This window comes from Narcine bancroftii, chromosome 1, assembly GCF_036971445.1.
Source record: "Narcine bancroftii isolate sNarBan1 chromosome 1, sNarBan1.hap1, whole genome shotgun sequence".
Taxonomy (NCBI): domain Eukaryota; kingdom Metazoa; phylum Chordata; class Chondrichthyes; order Torpediniformes; family Narcinidae; genus Narcine; species Narcine bancroftii.
The window spans coordinates 30,505,416-30,530,098 of NC_091469.1; the positions used below are offsets into that span (position 1 = coordinate 30,505,416).

Below are 24,683 nucleotides of genomic sequence, written 5' to 3' on the forward strand. Positions count from 1 at the left end.
TATTAACCTTGTATATCTTGAATTCCTTAACATCTTAATATCAGGATAACAGATAAATGGTTTGAAATTTCAAAACTTTGTAAAGACATCCCTGCGACTTGAGGGATTGTTTGGCATTTGCAAAGTGGATGAATGAATTTGCCGGGTGCAAGAAACGCAAAAGTCTGCAGATGGTGTGATTGTTGTAAAACCACAGAAATTCCGGAAGAACTTAGCAGGTCTCGCAGCGTCCACAGGAGGAGAAGATATATATTACTGATATTTCGGGCTTGAGCCGAAGAAATTCTATGCCTTTTTATTCCTTGTGCACTGACTGAGTTTTTCTTTCCCTTCAACCGCTGGACTTGGGTCCAGAAGAGTTATGCAAAATCATGACCATTGAATAAAGACAAAGTAGGCTTTGCCTGTGTGTTGAGCTTGTACTGACAATAACCACATCAGCAGTGCGAGTATAAGACAGCTTTAATAAACTAATATGTACACTAAAAGCTCCTGTCTCTCTGCAAGACAAACCTGGAAGGCTAGACTGTAGCACTGGACTGCTTTATATACAAGGTCACCGGGATGACCCCTGGTGACCTAGTGGTGTAATTACATATCACCACAGAGCTGATTGGCATGTGGAGTTGGAAGTGTGTAGTAAGTGGGTGTGACCATGGGTAATAAGCACTGATAGCTTAACTTAGCTTCATTGAAGAGATACAGACACGCAGCTGTGAGGAGTTGATTTTGTGGAGGTGGCATCACTGGTAATGCTGGTCCTATCTGCCCTGAAGCCAAATTACTTTCTAGGTCATTCCAGAGGTTAAAAGTTAACCATAGTACTTTGGATCTTAAAACCAGACAGGTCAAGATAGCAGGTTTCCAGTCCATAGTAATTTATTGAACCTACTGGGCTTTCAACATCAATATCTTTCTAGTTTCAGATAATTTAGTTAACTGCTGTGATGAAACTTACATTTGCATCGCCAGATATTTAAGTAAGCCCTCTTACTAGCTTTGCTGACAATATAAGGGAGTAGTCCACTTTAAACATTCTTTCTTCCATTAGTGGTGCACCAGGACTCCATTATGCGCCATCAATCTTCATCATACATTTACTCATCAAGGCTACACTGGCATCTTCTCTCAAACCATTTTTCATGACTACCTGCAATTTCCAAAAATCACACAGCATCCTCCCTTGGAAAATACCTGGGTGAATTTTCATTGTGGCTAGGTCATTATCCTCAAGCTCCCTTTCCAAAAGAGCTGTGGGAAAGCTTTATTCCAATGTCAAGTGTTCAAGATGTTGGCTCCCCAGATACCAGGATTTCCAGGGAAATTGGTGGGCGTGCTTTAAATGTTGCTCTGCCAGCGATAACTACTTCTCATGAGTGAATATTCAGAAAATGTTCTCTTTATATAAGAGTGTAGTCAGTGGGAGTCCACTTTACAATCTTTCAGGGTTTCACTTACATGGATTTTAATAACAAAACACAGACATGCCATGAGGGGCTGGTCATGTCTCACATCAGTTCCTGCCTCACAACCAGTCTTGACACACTTCAAATTGGCAACTCTCCAAACAGGTCCATGGCAGGTACAATCTCCCTAGCTTTCTCTCAGCCCTGGAACAGTTGAGCATCAAGGATACCTATGTCAGATGACTGCTCATCAACTACAACTCCACCTTAAATACTATTGATCTCAAAACTTATCCCCAACTGGATCCTTGACGTCTGGTTTAACCCACCACAATCAGTGAAAATGGGTAACAAAATCTTATCCACCATCACATTCAACACCAGCACGCGTCGAGGATGTAAACTCAGCCCTCTAATATACACCCTCTTCAAGTATGTTAGTACGGACAAATACCATTTCAGTTACATCTTTTAAGTTCATGGATGACATCATAGTCCTAGACTGACTATCAGATACAGGATGAGTGGCAAGGAGCCAAGATAACAAGAAGTCAAAGCAGCTGCTCAAAGGCTTCAAGAGGTAAGGTACACCCCTGTACATATTATTGTTGTTGAAGTGGAAACTGCAGATAATGTCAGGTTCTTAGGAGGAAACTTTTCCAGTCACATGGCCTGGATCACATTGAAGTGGTGGTCATGTAAGTGTTAGCTTGCTAGACTGCTTATGTAAGAAGCCTTCTCCTTGTACCAGAAATAATGTGGGGCCATTAAGAAATGGGGATTATTTTACTTTCCAACCAAATGGGCCTGAATTTACATTAGGAAAAGATCGATAAATAACAAAAATGGATATAATTGTGTTATCATTTGGTAAGCCATAATCCAATGTCTGGGCATTTATTTAGGTAGTGATTTTCTTGCTACACAAATTAAAATGCTTTACAGCCTATTATTTGGTTTCAACTTCAAACTATTGTTAAGATAAAATGAATAGATCAGGCAACATGTGCATGGCAACTTCCCACATGTAATAATCAGAGATAATAATTCATTCTTTTGTATTTTTGTTGTCAGAAAATGATGGATATTAGCCAGCAAAACTGGTTCAATCTATTTCCTGACAGTGCTGTGGGATCATTTCCATCCAGTGGAACATGAGGGGGAGAGCTTGAATACTCACCTGACAAGAACCATCTCCTGTAATACACAAGTAGAACCATAGAACACTACAGCACAGAAAACAGGCTATTGTTTTCATAATGATCAAGGAACCCATTGAATTGTGACCCCCATATTGTTTGCTCACAGCTCTGTCATGGGGGCAAAGCATCCAGATTATTTTTTTCTGAGCAGACTGGAAACTACAATTTAAAATGATTTTCAATTGCAACCTACTTTTGCTCAGTCAGATGATCGATTCTTAAAATCCTGTATTTGCGTTACTGCCGTACATTGTGAGTGCTATGTAATTAATTTTGAATTATTTCTGCGTCACCACAAAATGTTTGTGATGACATTGAGGGCAGACTGTGTCAGTAATTTGGTGCAGCCCATTAAATATCTTTCAATTCTTTAGCTTTTTTTTATTAGTCTGGCTGAGTATTTTTTTAAAATGGATTGATGGATAAGACCACAGTTCGAAAGATAAATCAGTCTCTGACTTTCACGGGCTAATACACACTTTGTGGTCTGTTTTGATGACCATTTGCAGCCCTTGGTTCTCTTTGTTTTGATGAGGTGTGTAAGCAAACCATCCCATGGCTCTTGTGTGAGAGCAGAATTGCTGAGAACTTGCAGGAGTTTGGTGAAAATTCTTTATTATGAAGTGCAACTGACCCTTGAATCCCTTCATCATCATTGCATGCTCAGGATTGTCCCATCTGTAGTTCCAGTGCCTTGATTTATTTTTCACTCATTTTGAGATGTGAGAAATACTAGCGTGTGTGTGTTTTTTGCCCACCCCTAATTGCCTTGGAGAAAGAGCTGTTTTCTTGAACCAGCTTCTTTGACACTCTGTCCGCTGAAATAGTGAGAATTTCCCAGTGGCAACCCATTTCCCTGTCCTATTCTCATGCTCGCATGTCTATCCATGGTCCCATGCACTGCCAGATGGAGATCACCCACAAATTGGAGAAAAAACATCTCGTACACCATCTGGGCACCCTCCACCTAGATGGCATTGACATTGACTTCTCTACTTCTCTGGTTTCTGTTCACCCCACCATCTCTCCCCCTCACCTATAGAAAAACATAGAAACATAGAAAATAGGTGTAGGAGTAGGCCATTTGGCCCTTCAAGCTTACACTGCCATTCATTTTGATCATGGCTGATCATCCACTCAGTACTCTGTTCCAGCTCTCTCTCTATACCCCCTGATCCCCCTAGTCACAAGTACTAAATCTAACTCTCTCTTAAATATAGCTATGGAATGGCCTCAATCACTTCCTGTGGCAGAGAATTCCATAAATTCACCACCCTCTGAGTGCAAAAATTCTTCCTCATCTCATTCCTAAAGGATTTCCCCTTTTTCCTTAAACTGTGACCCCTGGTTCTAGACTTGCTCAACATTGGGAACAATCTTCCTGCATCTAGCCTGTCAAATCCCTTAAGAATTTTGAACATTTCTATTAAATCTCCTCTTAATCGTCTAAACTCCTGTAAGTACAAGCCCAGTCGTTCTAGCCTTTCTTCATATGCAAGTCCCGCTATCCCTGGTATCAATCTGATAAACCTTTTCTGCACTCTCTCCATGGCAATGATGTCCTTCCTCAGATAAGGAGACCAAAACTGAACACAATACTCCAGGTGAGGTCTCACCATTGTCTTATACAACTGCATCAATACCTCTCTGCTCCTGTACTCGAATCCTCTTGATATGAACGCCAACATACCATTCGCCTTTTTTACTGCTTGCTGCACCTGTCTGCCCACTTTTAATGACTGATGCCCAGCGACACCCAGGTCTCTTTGCATCTCCCCTTTTCCTAATTGGATACCATTAAGATAGTACTCAGCCCTCCCATTCTTTCCTCCAAAGTGGATAACCACACACTTATCCACATTATATTGTATCTGCCATGCATTTGCCCACTCACCCAACCTGTCCAAGTCACCCTGCACACTCTTAACAGCTTCCACACAGCTTACAATCCCACCCAGCTTCATGTCGTCTGCAAACTTGGAAGTGCTGTTTTCTATTTCCTCATCTAAATCATTAATATCTATCGTAAATAAATGGGGTCCCAGCACTGAGCCTTGTGGTACCCCACTAGTAACTGACTGCCATTCCGAAAAGTACCCGTTTATTCCTACTTTTTGCTTCCTATCTGTCAACTAATTCTCTATCCACCTCAATACCATATCCCCTATACCGTGTGCCTTAAGTTTGTATAGTAATCTCCTGTGTGGGACCTTATCAAAAGCCTTCTGAAAATCCAGGTAAACCAGATCTACTGGTTCTCTCCTATCCACTCTACTAGTTACATCCTCAAAAAATTCAATAAGATAAGTCAGACACGATTTTCCTTTCATAAAACCATGTTGGCTCTGATCAATGAATTCACCACTTTCCAGATGTGCCGCAATCACATCTTTAAAAACTGACTCTAACATTTTCCCCACTACCGATGTCAAGCTAACTGGTCTATAATTCCCTGATTTCTCTTTCCCTCCCTTTTTAAAAAGTGGAGTTACATTAGCCACCCTCCAGTCCTCTGGAACTACTCCAGAATCTAAAGAGTTTTGAAAAATTATCAACAATGCATCCACTATTTCATGGGCTACTTCCTTTAGCACTCTGGGATGCAGACCATCTGGCCCTGGGGACTTGTCTGCCTTTAATCCCTTCAATTTATCCAACACAACCTCATAACTTACACTTATTTTCCCCAGTCCTTCCGTCACATTAGCCCCATGGTCCCCTATTATTTCCTGAAGATTATTCATATTTTCCCTCGTGAAGACCGAACTGAAGTAGTTATTTAATTGGTCTGCCATGTCCTAGTTCCCCATGACCAATTCACCCGTTTCTGACTGCAAGGGACCCACATTTATCCTTACTAGTCTCTTTCTCTTTATATATCTATAAAAACTTTTGCAGTCATTTTTTATGTTCCCTGCCAACTTTCTCTCATAATCTCTTTTGCCTTTCCTGATTAATCCCTTTGTCTTCCTCTGTAGAACTCTGAATTTCTCCTAATCCTCTGGTATTCTGTCTTTCCTGGCTAGTCTATATGCTTCCTCTTTACACATGATACTCTCCCTGATTTCCCTTGTTATCCAAGGATGTACTACCCTCCTTGAGTTATTATTTTTCCAAACCGGGATGAACAAACGCTGTATTTCATCCAGGTGATCCTTAAATTCTTGCCATTGCCTTTCTACAGTTAATCCTTTAAGTAACATTTGCCAATCTAACTTAATCAATTCGCGTCTCATACCCTCAAAGTCACCCTTCTTTAAGTTCAGAACTGTCACTTTCCATCCTAATGTAAAATTCCACCATATTGTGGTCACTCTTGCCCAAAGGGCTTCATACAACAAGATTGTTAACTAACCCTTTCTCATTACTCAAAACCCAATCTAGAATGGCCTGTTCCCTCATTGGTTCTTCAACATACTGGGTTAGAAAATTATCCCGTATACCTTCTAAGAAATCATCCTCATCAGTACCCTTACCAATTTGATTCATCCAGTCTATATGGAGATTAATGTCACCCATTATATCTGCCTTGCCTTTGTTGCACGCATTTCCAATTTCCTGTTTAATGCCATCCCCAACCTCTCTACTACTGTTAGGTGGTCTCCTACTAACATCTTCTGCCCCCTTGCATTTTGCAGCTCTACCCACATTGATTCCACATCATTCACTATGTCTCCTTTCCTCTAGCTCTTTCTCTCTTCATAAGACCAAAGCAGTAGAAGTAGGCCATTGAGCCCACCATTTGCTTTGCAATTCCATCATGAGTTAATCCATTCTCCCACTCAGCCCCATTCCTCTGTCTTCTCCCCGTAATCTTTGATACCATGACTACTCAGATATGTATCTGTCTTGGCCTTAAGTATATCCAACTACTTGCCCTCCACTGCTACCTGTGGTAACAAATTCCAGAGGTTCACCACTTTGTTGAAAGAAATTCCACATCTCTGTTTTAAATTGTTGCTTTTTTAAAAATCCTTAAGTTGTGCCCTTTTATCCTAGTCTCCCTCACCATGGGAAATAACTTTGTCACATCTACATTGTCTAGGGCTTTCAACATTCAAAATGCTTCTATGAGGTTCCCCCGTCTTTCTTCTGAACTCCAAGGAGCATTGACCAAGAGCCATCAAACATTCTTCAAAGGTAATCCCATCTTTCCAGTGATCCCTTCAGTCCAGGCTTCATTCTTTCCCCATCCCTCTGTCTCCTTTGCTTCAGCTCTGTAATCACAGAGCCACCCCTTTCCCCTGATCAATTATCACCTTTCCTCTCCTGTCCTGTCCATGTTCAACAATGACCTTTTGCCTGTGCTCCTTTCCTCTCCCTTTTTCCCTCCTCCCCCAGCTTTGTTATTCGGGTGCCTGCTTGCTTTTGCTCATACCTTGAAGAAGGGCCCAGGTTTGAAATACTGGCTATGTATATGTACCTCTTATGGATCTTATGAGACCTACAGAGTTCCTTTTGTGTCAACTCCCAATTGTACATACTTTCTATTGTCCATGCAAGGATTTAACTCAGCCTGGGACTCTTCTTCCCTGGCTTTAGAAAATAGCATCGAGGCACTTATCCTGTCATTCCAACTCAGATACCTTACTGTCTCAATGAGCTCTCCTGGCATCTCCTTCCTCTCAACAATGCCACAGGTACCCATTTATTTAATGTTAAGCCCTTCAAATATACAGGGCATTGAAATTAATTGAACCAAATATCAAAGTCAATACTGCAAAAATGCAATGAATTTTCTTTTGGGAAATTGTCAGATGTATTTAATTCCTGCTTCAAATACCTGCAATTGCATATTGTACCTCAATGTTCAAAATTCTTAAGGGATTGTACCTCAACAATTAAAATTAAAATAATTGGCTTGATAGAATTTTTGAGTTGCATTTTGAATTTTAATGGAAATCTCTATCCATACTTTGCTCCAGGATCAACTTCCTAAGGTTCACATCCCATTAAAACCAATTCATTTTGATGGAGCTGTTTGTCCCACCCAAAGGGGAAAAATGCAGATGATAATAATGGGCTTGGAAAAAAGCAGGAGAGCCAGTCATTCTATCGTCTACATAAATTCAAATTCTTCTCTGATATAACTGCTTGAGATGCAAACCCTTCCTTCCTGTCAGGCACCCAAACACTGTCTGCATGGAAAGTGTTGCCATATTTACTGCTTGTGACTTCCACGATGGAGGCAAAATGTAGCTTGGCTGATTAGTTTGCAGAACAAAAATGGTGACGCTAACGGAGCCGCTGGTGTACATCCGCAGGGAGTGAGGGAATGGAGATGCAGCGCTCCCGTGGAGTTCGACTGCCCAGTCAACTGCCATTGGCTCTGCACAGGCTTTGAGGGGAGGGAGCCAACGGTGGTTTTAATTGAGATCCCGTGACCATGGGTTCTTCACCCATGATGGCGGTGCCTATTAATTGGCGACAGTCACGAGGGGCTGCAGACTCTGGGAAAGTGGAGGACTGGAGTGGGGTGCCAGAGGACGGTAAGATCACCCCGCCATCTGAGAAGGAGAAGCAGAGGAGATGACACATGGGACAGTGACCACTCAGGTGAGCCAGAGAGGGGCTCTGAGGCTGAGGGACCAGACCATGTGGCGGGCTGCTGGTGATTCGAGGCGAGGAACCCATGGATGCTGTGGGCTACTGGAGGCTGCTATTGGGAGACTCGCACTGGGCTGCGGACTGCTGGAGACTGGCTCGAACTGGCTGGGAACCAGGACGCGAGGGGGTGCCGAGGGGGCTGAAGAGTTCCTGATCATGTCGGAGGTTCGGATCTGGAGCTTGAGTTGCCAGTGATTTGGACTGGACTCTATGGCTGAGGAGTCTGCAATAGCGCTGGCGGCAAATCTACGGCCACTCGGTGACTCTGGGGGACTCTCTTTTTTTTTCTCTCTCTCTCTCTGACTGTAAGTCTGACTATAAGAAATGTAAGAGGCCCTTAGGTAATTTCTGCCGGTGGTGAATCTGTCTGCCTTACAGCAGGAAAAAAAGACATTTCATGTAATATGATGCTGTTCTATTACTGTGATAATAAATTGAATCTTGAATCTTTGTTTCGCATACAGATGAAATACTGCATTTCCTCTTGCCTGAAAATTTCACCCAATTTTACCTAACAAGCACAAGATAATTTAGCCATACTGCTAATCCAGACATGGAAATTAGTTTATATCATCATTCAAGCGAGAGACATCAAGGATGCCTGCATCATGGCTGTGCACCTCATAATCTGCTCTATTATCTCCACCAATGCCCCATTATTGCAAGAGAACCAATTGTAAAGTGTTCAAAAATAAAGCCTCAGAAACAACCCATTAACTCCCAACCAGTAGAAGCCACAGCTTATCCATCTCTGCACCGCAATGAAACCAACCATACCCAGCACTTGCGAATAGATTCTTGGTTCCTTCATCAGAAAACACCAGAATTACTTGGATTAGAATGACCAGATGGTATCTGGGAATGGAAGATTCACATCATTTCAAGGGGAAACAAAACAGCTCTACAGATACTTAAACAAAAAGTTCTAACAGAAGACTAATGATCTAAACCACAGATGATCCAGTACTTCACTAATCACCACAATGTGTTTAGATTCTTAACTGTTGTCAAGGTCATCTACAGAATAAATGCCCAAAGGCCCATTCCCTCTGATGACATAGACACTGACAGAGATCATTGGAAGAAAAGGTCACTAATTTCACCAGTTTACCATCTTTTTCAGATTTCCAATATTCTGCAATATTTTACGTTGATAATTTCAGATACTAATTATAGTTTTTTTTTCATTTATACCTCCTGTTGTTTTGTGACGTGTGTGGTGGGAAGCCATTACTTCCCACTATCACCAAGCACAGATATTCTTTTTGTCATTTAATCTCACCTATTTTAGCTCAACATAAATTTTCCCTTTCATTCCATTCTACCCTATCCCATCCTTAACTGTCTTTACATCTTAAAACTCATGAATGTCTAAGGTTCCTTTCTTCATGTCTGATCTGCTGAATATTTCTCGCATTTACAGATTTGATTTTGGGTTTCCAAGGTCACAGGTATTTCCTTGATTTTGCTATTATCATTTTATCATCACCTGTCATCGTCACTCTAAAAGACTTTTAAGACATTAAACTGATTGTCCAACAGCTAGCTTCTGGGAAGGGGAAGTTTAGAATGTTAATGAGAAACTGCACGAAGGGTGATGAAATCGGTTATGATAACCAAAGCGTCTCAGGAAACAACGGAGCATATAAACATTTGAACTTTAATGTCCAATTAGAGTATGAAAAGGGAGAAATGGTATGAGTCTTTATCTGACTATATGGTAGACAAATCAATGGTGAAGCACCAATAAATGAATACAATTCAAAATCCATGGCAACAACCTGGTAAGATTAGGAATTAAATATACTAAGAGACAAATAGAAGAGGAGTACTAGTCTCGATGTTAAAGACTTCTTTCTCTCAAGTACTAAGAGGGAAGGAAACTTACCTTGGAAAATCCTGTTGAGCCACTCTGGGTAGAACTTGGAACAGCAATGAGTATTGCAAAACAGTAGTGGGAATTTGGAGTAGATATAAATCAGGCACATGTAAGCAAGGATTCTGCAATAATCTACATATGGAGTCCATAGATCAAATAGTATGAAGAATGAAATCATGTAGGCACAGATAAGTTTATCTTCTCAATCAGAATGTTGAGAAACCATTTTGGAAGTAGGCTACTACAGGTCTCACATTGAATGATTAAAAAAAAAATGTTTCAGGAAAGATTGATCGCAAACTGACAAAATGCGATACTAAGATTGAATGAAATTTTGTTCAATCTGAAACCAAGGTTTTAAATCTATACAAACTGAACCAGGTGGGAATGAGGCAGGAGGAGGCTATGGAAAGTGGGTAAATTACATTATAATGCAAACAAACAACAAATAATATTTAAAGAATTAATACATTGCTAACAACACTTTTTTAAAATTCTTTTAAAACACAAAACAAAAAAAGCAGGAAGTAAGATACAACTGTGACAAAAATTAAAAATAAGATTAGATTAAAAGCGCTTCTAATGTCACCAAGAAGAGCAGTAGGTCCTAAGATTGGGAACATTCAGAATTTAACAAGCTCCTTCGAAGGAAAAGGACGGTCCAATAACAGAACAGGGCTTCAGGACTGCAACAAACTATGCTCGGAACTTTGGAGTTCTGTCAGTGGGGTAAAAAATGCAGGGAATGTTTAACTTCAAGCCAGACAACTGTGGCATGGATTTCTAGGCATGTGACTTAAACCTTTGGGAACCTACCGAGTAATTTCAAGCCGTACTTCAGCCCGTTGCTTGAAACATACTTGTCTTTAGTGAAATGCAGTGAGGTTCATGTGCTGATGGTCACTTCATTCTCTCCTCTGAGACAGAAGATTATGGGTTCAATGCACAATTCAAGGATTGGAGCAGTAAAATCGAGGTAACGACTTCAGTGCTGCAGTAAGAGAGTATTGCTCTTTTGTAAGAACATTCTTTCCAATAACATTTTAAACCACTCTCTCATTCATGAGACTATCTCAAAGAAGTGTAGGAGAGATTTTGCTGATTTCCCAAGTGATATTATTATCTCAAGTAACACCTCTACACAGATGATACAGTTCTGATCACACAAGTGATTATGCAAGTTGGCTGCTGCCTCTCTTCCATTGTCACAAATTTCTCTGTCCATGGCAGAGGCAGTTAAGTCAAATAAAGGCTGTGGCTACAACAAAGACCAAGGTGGCAATGTTTAATTTGAAATCGGATGCTCCCATTGGGTCTGTCCAGGGGCCAGCCTGATGATTAATTGGGAGGTGGCCTTGACTGTAGCAGAGTCAAAGCAGCAGCTGCCAAGTTGTGAAGTGGTGGGGCCGGATAAGACAGGCTTTACCCTTGGTTTGGTATCCAAAGGTCTTTCTGCTAAGCCACGGGCATCATCAGCTGCTGATGGTTTTTGGGAAATTAATCCAGGGGCCAAGAGAGAGCGATGGAGGACAAGAAGATGGATACAGGAAGGAGGCTACATCTGGTAGAACTGGTGTGATCCTCAACCATTCACTGACTCTGAATGGGCTTTCTTTTTCATTTCTTTGTTTGCAAAATAGAACTAGAATGTGGTAATTCTTTGCTCACTGTTGAATGGTGCACAAAAGAAAGATTTTCACTGTATGTCAGTGCAAGTAACAATAACAAATACCTGTAAATGTAATCTAATCTAAATGCAAAAGTACTTGGAAATGAGCACTTAATACTGTGGATAAAATATTCGGTAATGCTGAGGTTTTGAAAGGTACTAGCAAAACATCAGTCAGTCATTTCTCCTTCATCATTCAAAATATTGCTCCTGACTTTATCTAAACCTGTCAAAGTACCTTAATGTTTTCAAACATTGAAGCTGAGAGGAGCTTTCATTGCATGATAGACACTGGAACCAAAGGGCCTGGTTTTAGAACAACAGGGTGACCATTTAACTCGGGGAAGAGGAAGCATTCCCCTACTCAGAGGATTGTGAGTCTTTGGAGTTCTTTGGGAGGGGCAGTTTCCTTGGGTAATATTTAAGGCTGAGATAGAGAGATTTATAAACAATAAGGTAATTGAAGATTAGGGTAAAGAACAGGAAAGTGGACTTCAGAAATATTACATCGGCCGTAATCTTATTGAATGATGAAGACTTAAGATTGAATGACTTACTCAGGTTACTTACTTAGGCTGTTATAGTGTTGGAAGTGGAAAGTATGTTATGCTAGTTGAACATAATTTCTGAACTTTTGTAGAATCCACGGTAATAATGAAGATCTAGTTTCACGTTCATTTGATCACACAGCCAGCTATCACTGCTATGCATGTACACAATACCTTATGCATGAATGTGGACACACGTATGCACAATAACAGACTGCAAAGACACAAATACACTCAAACAACACTGCACATATTATAGACACAAGTATATGAATGCAGGACACACACACAGATTTATATATATATCAACACCCACATAAAAATGCACACACAGTCATTCACAAACACACACACAGATCAACATTCTCATATGTGCATATAAGCTCTCACATGCAGTTACATGCACTCGCACACACACTCACACTCTTCTGATCTTTAGAATTAATGATGAGGAAAAATTGGAAATAGATTTGTAGATATCCTTCCTCTCAGCTGATAAAAGAAAATATTTACTGGTTTCACTTTTCTGCACCACCCCCAGGCTATTAATGAGAAAAATGAACACGCTATGTAACTTTTCAATTAATTAGCTTTAATATGTTAACTCAGTCTTATTAACCAAAGATATACCCTGAAAAAATACAAAATTGCTGGAGGAACTCAGCAGGTCTTGCATCATCCATAGGAGGTAAAGATATATTACTGACATTCTGGGCCTGAGCCCCTCCTTGAAGCACTCTGAGGAAGGGCTCAGGTTGGAAACATTGGTTACCATTACCAGTATATATCTTTTCCTCCTATGAACACTGTAAGACCTGCTGAGTTCCTCCAGCATTACTGTGTTTTTACTACAAACAGGGTCTGCAGACTTCATGTTTTACTCAATATCCTGAATAAGAACAACAATTTATAAAGTTATTTTAACTTACTAAAATATTTCAATATGTTTCACAAAAGAGTTTTGAGATAAGATTTCCCATCAAATGTGATGTGAGAAGGTGCCGAGGGAGGAAGGGGTTCCCAAATAGACACAGGCACTGAAAGGTTCCTGATCATTTTGAAGATTTGGTGCTTCAGCTTAGATTGCTGATGGTTTGGACTGAAGTCTGTGTGGCTGCATAGGATTATGGCAGACTAAATCCAATTTTGTGTAATATTACATCTGTTTTACAACATGACAATAAATAAATCTTGATTCATGGATATCAAACCTCTTGAGGTGTCTGATAGAGTACTAGTGATACTCCTAACCATTAGAGGGAGGCAGAGACTAGTTGGTTGCAGCTTTGGTTGGATTCAAGATGGATGCCTCCACACGGTCCTGTGTGAGTTCTATACCTAATAAAGTATAGTTGTTTTTGAAGAATCCAAGTTGCTTTATTACAATAAAAGAAACATCACATGGTACCAGAAGTGTCCATGGTACCAGGAGTGGAAGAAACACTTGGAGTGTGCAGAGAAGAGTGTGAATCAGTTATTATCAGTCATGATGCAGTTAATTGGACTGGAAATATTGACCATGAGTGGAGTTTGTTCAAACAAAAATTCATGATGTATCTGCAAGCTACTCTGTCAAATACTTTTTCAGCATCCAATTAAATAATACATTCAGAAGGAGTAACAGTGGGAGAATAAAGGATATTTAACTGATGACAGATATTAAATTGTGAATAACAATCCTTAATAAAGCCAGTTTGATCTTCAGAGATAATAAGGGCCATAATATTTAGCAGGTTTCTCTCTGACACTGTATTTAGCAGCATCTACGATTTATTTTTGAGCTACTTTGATGCACTGCCTTAGTCCAGTGCAGGATCCAGTTCTTGGAAACTCTCATCTGAAACATCTTTCCCTTGATTTAGTCAATGATTGCTCATGTATTTCCTGATACCCAGCCACTTGTCTGTAAGATTTACAGCTTCAAAGGATGATATATTGCAGCTTGATCAAACTTCTGGAGTGAAAGCTTTAACTCATCCAAATACTGTTCATTTATTTATCTGCAATAATTGATGAAACACATCATTTATTTGCTGGAATGCAACTCTACAGATTCTCAAGCTCTTTTCCTTTCTCCGATATAGTGCTTTTCATTTGCTCACAGCAACTTCATGCAGTGGGGTATGGTCTTCAGTTGTCCCCATTATTCCTCGTGGTTGTCTGTCTGCATGAATTCACATTTGTCTTGTAACAATTTCTTTAAGTACATTGTTTTGGAAGACAGGTTTGGTATGAATTCACCAAATAAATTTACCATACCCAGCGCTCTCAATATACCATTTTTCAGTGGGTCTGGGCTTTTCTAAAATTGCTTTCACCTTGCTCTTATCTGCCTCAGACAGTTTATCTCCCAGAAAGGTGATTTCCTTCACACCAAACTGATATTTTTCTCTGTTTAACTTTAATCCATACTTCTGGATATGTTGTAGCACTTTGATGATCCTTTTGTTGTGTTGTTCTTGTGTGGATCCCCATAGGATCATGTAAACACGTACCCCATTTACACCTTCTATGATGTGTTCCACTGTCCTATGGAACACTTCCGGAGCTGAGGAAATTCCAAGAGGTATCCTCAGACAGGAGTATCTGCCAAACAGTGTATTAAATGTACAATATTTTGTGCTATCTTCATGCCAGTAGCATACACATCAAGGACGATGACAACTTCTGAATGTCGATATGCACAGATCGAGAAAGAGTGTCTAGGTCTGGTGTATGGACTCGAGAAATTCCATAATTATGTATATGGTCTACCAACATTTGTAGCAGAGACAGACCAGAGGCCATTAATAGCCATAATCAAGAAAAATCTCAGTGAAATGTGACCAAGAATTCAAAGACTGATCATGAAGCTACACACCAGAGAAACTTATTGTGTTGGCTGATGCGTTATCCAGGGCAATGATGAGAGTGAGTAAACAATGAAAGTTCAGTAGAGACAGATGTGAATCATCATGTGAAACTGATATGAAATCCAAGCAGATCACAGCTGAAATAGAAAAGGACACAGTTCTACAGAAGGTCATCAAGAATCTGAATGAAGGATGGCCTAGAAGTGAATGCCAGCCATACTACAACATCAGAGCTGAGTTGAGTGTTGTCAATGGGCTTCTAATCAGACAGAGCAGAATTTTGTATTCCTTAATCACTGTGACAGGAGATGTTGAAAAGGTGGCACAAGGGGCACAATGGAATTGAAAAATTCAAGAGGAGGGCCAGAACTGCTGTTTATTGTCCACAGATAAATGCTGATATTAACAAGATGGTTTGCAGCTGTGAGACCTGTTTAAAACATCAGCCAAAGCAGACAAAGCAACCCATGATAATAACTGATGTACCAGCAGAACCATGAGAGAAAGTTGGGTCTGATCTTTTCCACATGGATGGAAATAATTACTTGTAAGTTATTGACTATCTATCGATCTATCTGGAGATTGTGCAGCTTCCTAATATGTCTGCTGCTTGTGTGATCAAATATATGAAATCAATCTTTGCAAGACATGGAATTCATCAAATTGTCTACAATAGTGACAATGGACCATGTACAGCTGTAGAGAATTCCAGAACTTGGCAGGAGAGTATAATTTTCAAGATGTGACTTCATGAACTTTGCAGCCACAGTCAAATAGTAAAGCAGAGAAAGGATTTCACATGGATAAACAGTTGCTCAAGAAAGCACTAGACAATAGCTGAGATCCATTTCTAGCTCTATTGAATTACAGAGTTTCAACACTTGAACATGGCATGTCACCCTTTGAGCTTCTGATGGGAATTAGACCATGCACTACACTTCCCTACTCTACAGACCCAAACAAGAACAGAGATGTTGAAGATGTCGAATGGATCTGCCATGGAGACAAAAAGCAAACTATGACAAGTCAGCAAGAAGCTTAAGGCCACTGGCACAACATGACACAGTGAGAGTCAGAGATTCCAACCCTTGGGACAAAAAGGCCACAGTTCTGGAGGAAGTAAATCTAGGATCCTACACTGTCAGAACAGAGGAGGGTCAAATACTGAGGAGGAATCGAAAGCGCCTGCTGAAAATGCAAAAGACACTGCAGGAACAGACAAATGCAGAAGACCCAGTCTGCACAGCAACAGAGGGAACACCACCAGTCCTGGACAGTAGTGCTACCAGACACAAGCACCTGTGTTAAGAAGATCCACACATGTTAGCAAAGTATCTGACAATCTGAATCTCAAAAAGAAAAAGAACTGGACACTTAAAAAGTTTGTGCTGCTGATGTGTTGAACTTTTAAATGGAAATGAATACTGTATCAGTGTGTCATATTGTTAGATTAAACATCTCATGAAAAAGGGATATAAATATAAAGTGCTAGAGGTTGACTGAGTCTAGTTGATTTCAGCTTTGGTTTGATTCAAGATAGATGCCTCCACATGGTTCTGAGTGAGTTTTATGCCTAATAAAGTATAATTGTTTTTTTAAAGAAACAAGTTTCTTTATTACAATAAAATAAACATTGTAGAGCCAACTACTAACTCTGAAACACACCACAGGATGCTGAGGGGTTTCAGTTGAACTGATTTATTCAAACTTCACGCGCGCCCTTAAAGGCAGTGACGTCATCACGTTCACCCAAGGTGCGCGCTTTGGCCTAAGCCACGAGGCACTGAGGTCCCCTGACAGCACCATCTTCCCGTGGCTGCCCCGCCGGCGTGGTGATACAAGCAGGGCTGGTTCGCCACGAGAGATGGGCGCGGCCACAATACTGACTGATAGCACCACAGTATAGTTTTGAAACACAAGTGACCAGGAATGCAGAAGACTGCAGAAAATAACTAACATAGCCAAGTTCATCAAGAGCACTGATTTCCAATCCAATGAAAGCATCTACACGTGGCGCTGCCTCAAGAAAGCAGCCAACATCATAAATAACCCCCATCATCCTGGTCTCATCTTCTTCTGCAACGTTCAGGCAGAAAATCAACACAAATTGCCTGATACCCCTTACAGTCAGAGAAAGAGAGTTCCCCTCCCCCCCAGAGTCACTGAGAGTTCATGGGTTCAGTGCCTGTGCTCCCTTAGCCTCCGCGGCCACACACACCAAGCCATTGGCAAACCGAGCTCCTTATCCAAACCACTGACTCAATTAGGAAGCCCTCAGCACCCTCGTCATGCTGTTGCATTTCAGTTCCGATACTTTGTACTCCTTCGGCCAGTCTCTAGCCATTCTTCAGCAGTCTGCAGCCTGTTGTGAGTTCCTTAACTGCAGTTGCTAGCAGCCCCCAGCCTATGTGGGTTCCTCACCTTGAGTCACCAACAACCTGCCACCAGTGTGTTCTTCAGCCTTAGAGACTCTTGCTAGTTCACCGCCATGGTCACCATCCCATGGGTTGTCTCCTCCTTCTGAAATGGAGGTGGTCTCCCCTTTTTCTGCTTACCCGGAGTCTGCAACCCCTCATTGCCACTGCTGATCATAGGCATTGCCATTTTGGGCTCAGACTAAAATAAACCACCATCTTCTTTAACTGGCCGCTTAGAGCCTGTATGGAGCCAATGGCAGTCATACTGGGTGGATGGACCCTGCGGGGGAGAACTATGTCTCCACTCCCAACTCTCCGTGGGTCTGCACCAGCAGCAGCATTCCCGGAACACCGCCATTTTATTTTTAATATAATAGAGGTACAACACATAGTGGTGGTTAACCAGTAGGCTTAAGCCTAGGGGCCCAGAAGGCAGGAGGCAAGAGCTGGGACCTCGGGCTCTACAATTATTTCGAGCCCAAAATGTTCAATTAATTGACCCCCGACATTTATCAACCCCCTTTCAACCCCCTAAAATTTTTCAACCTCTTGGGTAGTCCCATCGATCACCAGGGGTCGATATTGACCACTTTGGAGACCCCCAATATGTTATTTAACATAACTTAATATCACTTTATTCTATTCAATGAAGGGTGGGGCAGGGGGCAAGGTCAGGGAGGAGCCTTACTGAAGATCAGCCTCAGGGCCCGGGTGGTAGTTAATTCACTAGTGCATAGATTAAGAAATGGAAAGAGAAGTAGACAAAAATATTCCCAGACTCCATGAACATTTCAATTCAGAAAAGCAATGTAAGATAATGGAGGTGATCAAAAGTTGAAGTAAAGAAGTTATATTGTGGTCCGTTCACAATCCAGGATCTCCATCCAGTGGAAGTACTAGCATCAAATCTAAGTTACATTTGAATCTTGTATAGGAAGGAAATATAGTGGAGATATAACCAGGCCTATATCCTTTGATTCCCTTGAAATCTAAAAAGCTGTTGATCTCTGCCTTGAATATGCCTCCACACCAACTCAACAGAAGCCTTGCCTTGGGGGCCACAGCACATTTAAGTAAAAGTCTTGTTTTCTTTTCATCTCACATAACATAAATATTTTGATGCTTTTTTTTTTAATTCAGTCAAGTGGAGAGAAGTACAGAAGGAAACAAAACTTGACTGCTTTGCGGGGAAGGGGACTCAAACTTTGAGCAGAGTCCTGGGGAACTATAGCCAGAAAAGATTGAGAATGACTGCTCCACACCATATTGGGTAGAGGGTTTAAATATTCACTGCTCTCTGGGTGAAGAAATTATATTCCTCCTCCCCATACTCTTGACAATTTGCGGTAAAGATCAACATGCCTCATACATTATTGCTTGAATGTCAACTTTCTTGTATATCGTTATAGAGTTACACAGTGTGAGCCAGTCCTACTTGTCTGGGCTTGGCTCATATCTCTCTAATTTTTTTTCCTTTCAGTACCTGACAATATAACTTTATTACCTTCCATTACACGGCTACCTCTGGCAACTTGCTCCTTATACCCACCAGCCTCAGTGTGAAAAGGATAGTCTCTCAGTTTATTTGAAATACTTCTGCTCTCACTTTAACCTTATTCCCAACCCTGAGAAAATGATTACGACCTTATCTATGCTGCTCATAACTTTTTATTCCTCTTGAAGTTTACCCCTGAGACTCCTGTATTTGAGAACAAAAATCCCAACCTATCCAGCCACTCCTTATAACTCAATCTATCAAGTTCCTGTAACATCCTTCCAAGTCATTTCTTGTGCATAACTCTCAATTTACTAGGGCTTGCATTTTTTTTTTCTGAACACTAACACCTTATAATATCTCACCTTTTAATAAATTATGTTTATTTTTTATTAAGTAAAGTGGATGATCACAACTGCCATTCACTTGGGTTAGTTTTATCCTTACTTTATCTGGTCTTAAACTAACTCCAAAAGCTCAGCTGAGTGGTCAACTCCTCTAAATGGGATCATCACCCAGTTTGAAGTTAATTACAGTTGACAATAAATGTCAGTCTGGCATGTGAGGCTTATATCTTTTGGACAGAAAAATAAATGAGAAAAACTGCCATAGGTGACAACAACAACCCTTCCTGAGATAATTAACAATGAAAATATGACTCACCTCAGTTACAGTAAAGCTTCTTTTTCCACATGGTACAACTTTATACCATTTGTCATGCAAAACATCCATAAATCCATCAGACTTGTACTGGCTAATTAATTCCGAAATATTTGATGTCAGTGGGGAATTCTGCAGAAGGCCAATTCCGTACCCTAAAAATAGAAATCACCAAAAAACACATGAAAAATTACTTGCTACATTATTTTTGGTGCTAGAATTGAATTGGCCAGGAGATATTGGGAAATGAATGAGTAATGACGCCTCAGAGAATTATTATTTCAATAGGTCTGAGTATACACAATAACTGAATAATTACATAGCAGCAATTACATTCAGGCAATCCAATGGTTCAGTTAACCAGGGGAGTAAGGGAAGAGCAATTTCCAATTATTCTTATACTGAGTTGAGAGATCCCCGAAGGTAACAGGTAGGTAGAAAATATGGCTAAATGGACACCAGGGATGCCTCCTTCTGTTGGCTGAAGACTCACTCTAAATGACTTGACTAACAACCCAGAGGGCTGGGCCAAAGATCCAATTCAAATCCCATTATGACAGTTATAGATTTTAAAGTTGGGTTATGGTCTGAAATTTTAAAGGGTTCACTAATACCCCTCCTTGGAGGAAATCTGCTGCCCTCACTCAGCCTGGGTCATGTGGCTGTCACTAATTTTCCTTCTTCAGTAACCTAGCAGGATACTCGGTTCCAGGGCAATCAGGGATGGGTAGGGACCATAATAAATAAATGGAAACCCAAAAAAAGTTGTCTTTGAATCACGACTGCAGGACTGCACACATTTAAGAGAAAGCCCAGAAGAAATATAAAAGAATGCCATCAAGATTACAAGATGTAGTTTATGAGAAAGGTCAGGGTTGGTTTATTTTTAGTAACAGATGAGATTAGCTGAAGGTGAACAGGAAGGGCTTATTTTTGTTTCATGTAAAACCAAATAAACAGGTTTAGTTAAAGTAAAAAGTATAAGGATTAGAAGGGAGTTATGGACTGTGAGGAGATCTGCAACTTCCTGAAAGGATGGTGGAAACAGAAATCTGTGTGACAATTAAAATGTACCAAATGTGTTGTAACCTACTGTTGGACCTCACAAAGATAAGCGTATACAGAGCCGTTGTCATACCCACACTCCTGTTCGGCTCCGAATCATGGGTCCTCTACCGGCATCACCTACGGCTCCTAGAACGCTTCCACCAGCGTTGTCTCCGCTCCATCCTCAACATTCATTGGAACGCTTTCATCCCTAACGTCGAAGTACTCGAGATGGCAGAGGTCGACAGCATCGCGTCCACGCTGCTGAAGATCCAACTGCGCTGGGTGGGTCACGTCTCCAGAATGGAGGACCATCGCCTTGCCAAGATCGTGTTATATGGCGAGCTCTCCACTGGCCACCGTGACAGAGGTGCACCAAAGAAAAGGTACAAGGACTGCCATAAAGAAATCTCTTGGTGCCTGCCACATTGACCACCGCCAGTGGGCTGATATCGCCTCAAACCGGGCATCTTGGCGCCTCACAGTTTGGCGGGCAGCAACCTCCTTTGAAGAAGACCGCAGAGCCCACCTCACTGACAAAAGGCAAAGGAGGAAAAACCCAACACCCAACCCCAACCAACCAATTTTCCCCTGCAACCGCTGCAACCGTGTCTGCCTGTCCCGCATTGGACTTGTCAGCCACAAACGAGCCTGCAGCTGACGTGGACATTTACCCCCTCCATAAATCTTCGTCCGCGAAGCCAAGCCAAAGAAAAAGAAACAGTATATGTACAGTCAGATGATAATAATTCAAATTTAAGGATTAAGCTTTTTTGGATGAAATGCACACAATGGGCTGAATGGCCTCATTTGGTGCAGTGCATTACTATGATCTATAAAAATGAAGTCACATCAGAGATTCCTCTTTTATATAAAAGGCTATGAAACACACAGGGCAGTTTGATTCCATTTCACCTCTTGTGTTCATCTTTCTGCATTTAACAAGAGATCCCTGACTGACCCTGGTGATCAATGATCCATGTGAATGTATAAGTGGAAGGTTATGAAGAGAACATTAGTTTGTGTTAATAAAATACTCAGTAAATATTATCACTAAATGGTGCAATCTGCTGACATTAATAGAGCAATAATGGGAACTATGGTTGTAATTCTGATTGATTCTGGATACAGTCATAATCCAGATTGCTTTTGTCTAAATTGTTACCTAGTAAGGAGAATAAATTGGCAATATTGGCATGGTGTATTAATTAGAATTCACTTTTCAAATACACCTGCTTCTGATTACTTCAGCTGCTGCTGACCGCCAATTGATGGCCCATATCCCTTCAACCACATCAAGCTATCAAGAATGTTTTGAATTTACTCAGCCTGGGGAGGCGAAGTCAGTCTGGGTTCCCACTTTCCCAGGAGGTGGGTGAGAACAGGATCAGGCTCAGTTGAAAGGCACACTTAGTTGCTAAAGGTAGGATTGCACTGCTTCCAGCACCCTTGGTATGCAAGCACCCTTGGTGCTTGGGAAACAGGAAGAGACATAATACTGCAGGTCAAACAATGTTGATGATCGTACAATATGTTCATAGACTTTGTAAACATTTGCTTGCTTTTCTGCCCACTGCCCATTTATGCACTTCCATGTAATCTACGTGTACAACAGTTTTGACATGTTTTGACCAGTTAATAAGTTATGACATGGAACTCAGGTGACTTTTATACTGTGATAATAACAATCAAGCATATTAGTCTGGTGACTACTTGATATTTATTCGATTGCTACTAAAACAGAATATTGAAATGGAGTTGAGACAAATTTTATCTGAAGAAATTAATTCAAAAATTATAATAATTCACTTAATTTTAATTACTGCTTCAGATTATTTTCATTCCAGACCACACCACACTTTCAACAGCATGTGAACTTCACCACCAGAGGAGAGAACACCCTGGATTGGGTGTACATCAATGACCCTGGTGTGTACAAGGCTACACCTTTCCCCCACCTTGGTTACTCAGATCACATATCTTACCTGCATACCCCAGTGTACAGAATGCTGGCAAAACAATCTAAGTCAGTTAACAGGGAGATCAGGATGTGGCCGAGGGGGTGCCATAGCAGAGTTGCAATACTACTTTGAGACCACAGACTTTAGGTGTTTCAGGGTGGCAGGCACCTACAACGGTCATGAAAGCATAGAGGAGTACTGAGCTCAGTGACTGGCTACATCTGCAAGTGCATTGAGGATGTCACTGAGATCAAATGCTTCACAACCAGGGCTAACCAGAAACAATGGTTGGATGCAGAGGTCCTGGCCCTTCTCAGAGCTTGCAATAGGGGATAGGATTGCACTAAGATCAGCCAAGGCTGAACTCACCCATGCATTCCAGAAGGCAAAGCAAGGGTACACACAGAAGATCCACAGATAGCTGTGTGACTCCGGTTACACGAGGCGCATGTGGCAAGGGATCAAGACAATTATGGATAACAAGTCAATCTTGCGAATTAATGACAGACTGAACACCTATGCATGGTTTGATGAGGAGGAAAAGGATGATGCCAAAGAGAGTACCGTGTCTCCCTGAAGAACTGGCCCCCCGCATAGCCAGAGCCAAGATGAGGAGAATCCTATCCAAGGTGAACCCACACAAGGCAGCGGGACCAGACAACATTCCTGGTCAGGTACTGAAGGTTTGCACAGACCAATTGACGGAGGTCTTCATGGACATCTTTAACACCTTAATGAAGCAGTTCATTGTTCTCACAGGGTTCAAGACAACCATCAACATCCCAGTACCCAAGAGGGTGACAATAAAAGGCCTCAATGACTACCCCACTATGGCACTGACATCCACCATTATGAAATGCATTGTGTGTCTGGTAATAGAATGCATCAAAACACATCTCCCAGAGACACTGGATCCATTTCAATTTGCCTATAGAAGAAACAGTTCCATAGATAACACTATAGCCTTGTGGCTTCTCTCCATCTTGGCCAATCAGAACTATGACGCCTCATACACCAGGCTGCTGTTCATTGACTTCAGCTCGGCATTTAATATGATCATTCCCCAGAGGCTGGTGGAGAAGCTGTCCTCACTGGGACTCAAATCCCTCTCTGTAATTGGATGAGGGACTTCCTAATGGAAAGGCCACAGTCTGTCCAGGTCAGTAGCAGAATATCAAGCACCATTACACTGAGCACTAGCACACCTCAGGGCTGTGTGCTCAGCCCATTCCTGTCCACACCACTAACCCACTACTGCATTGTCAGATCCAGTTCCAACAGTGTCATCAAGTTTGCAGGTGACACAACATTAGTCGGCCTCATCAGAGCAACGATGAGTCGCACTACAGAGAAGAGGTGGAAAATCTCATGAAATGGTGCAAGATTAAAAACCTGAGTCTCAACGTGGACAAGGCAAAGGAGATGATTGTGAACTTCATGAGGACCAGGAATGACCAGCTTCCATTACACATCAACAACTCTGTAGTAGAGAGATTGGAGATCACCAAGTTCCTTGGAGTTCTCTTAACTAGTGACCTATTGTGGACACTCAGCATCTCCTCACTTGTCAGGAAGGCACAACAGTGACTGCACTTCCTGAGAAGACTGAAGCCGGCAAAGCTATTGGCCACCATTATGTCAACCTTCTGCAGGAGCTTAATCGAGAGCATCCTGGCTGACTGCACCACAATGTGGTATGGTTGCTGCAGTGTAAAAAGGTCAATCCACAGGACCATAAGTGTGGCAGGAGTCTCCCTCCACCCCCCCCCTCCCCAATGACGTGATCTACCGGGATCGTTGTCTGAAGAGGGCATGCAAAATTATTGAGGACCCCTCCCACCCTGCACACAGCATCTTTCAGCTGCTCCCGTTGGGGAAGAGATACAGGAGGATCAGAGCCAGCACCGCCAGACTGAGGAGCAGTTTCTTCCCACAGGCAG

At 41.5% G+C, this 24,683-nt stretch overlaps 1 protein-coding gene and 1 long non-coding RNA gene across 2 annotated transcripts in view; one reads left to right on the forward strand and one right to left on the reverse strand.

The window, feature by feature from the left end:
* grin3a (glutamate receptor, ionotropic, N-methyl-D-aspartate 3A) overlaps nucleotides 1–24,683 on the reverse strand; it is a 170,104-nt gene that overhangs the window by 13,641 nt on the left and 131,780 nt on the right. Inside the window, exon 6 of the mRNA XM_069921265.1 lies at nucleotides 19,739–19,890. Coding sequence (XP_069777366.1) covers nucleotides 19,739–19,890 — 152 coding nt within the window. The remainder of the gene's footprint in view (nucleotides 1–19,738; nucleotides 19,891–24,683) is intronic.
* On the forward strand, nucleotides 1,925–9,915 carry LOC138764740 (uncharacterized). The gene is made up of 3 exons (XR_011358302.1): nucleotides 1,925–1,986; nucleotides 6,654–6,748; nucleotides 8,680–9,915. It is a non-coding gene; the product is annotated as an uncharacterized lncRNA (long non-coding RNA).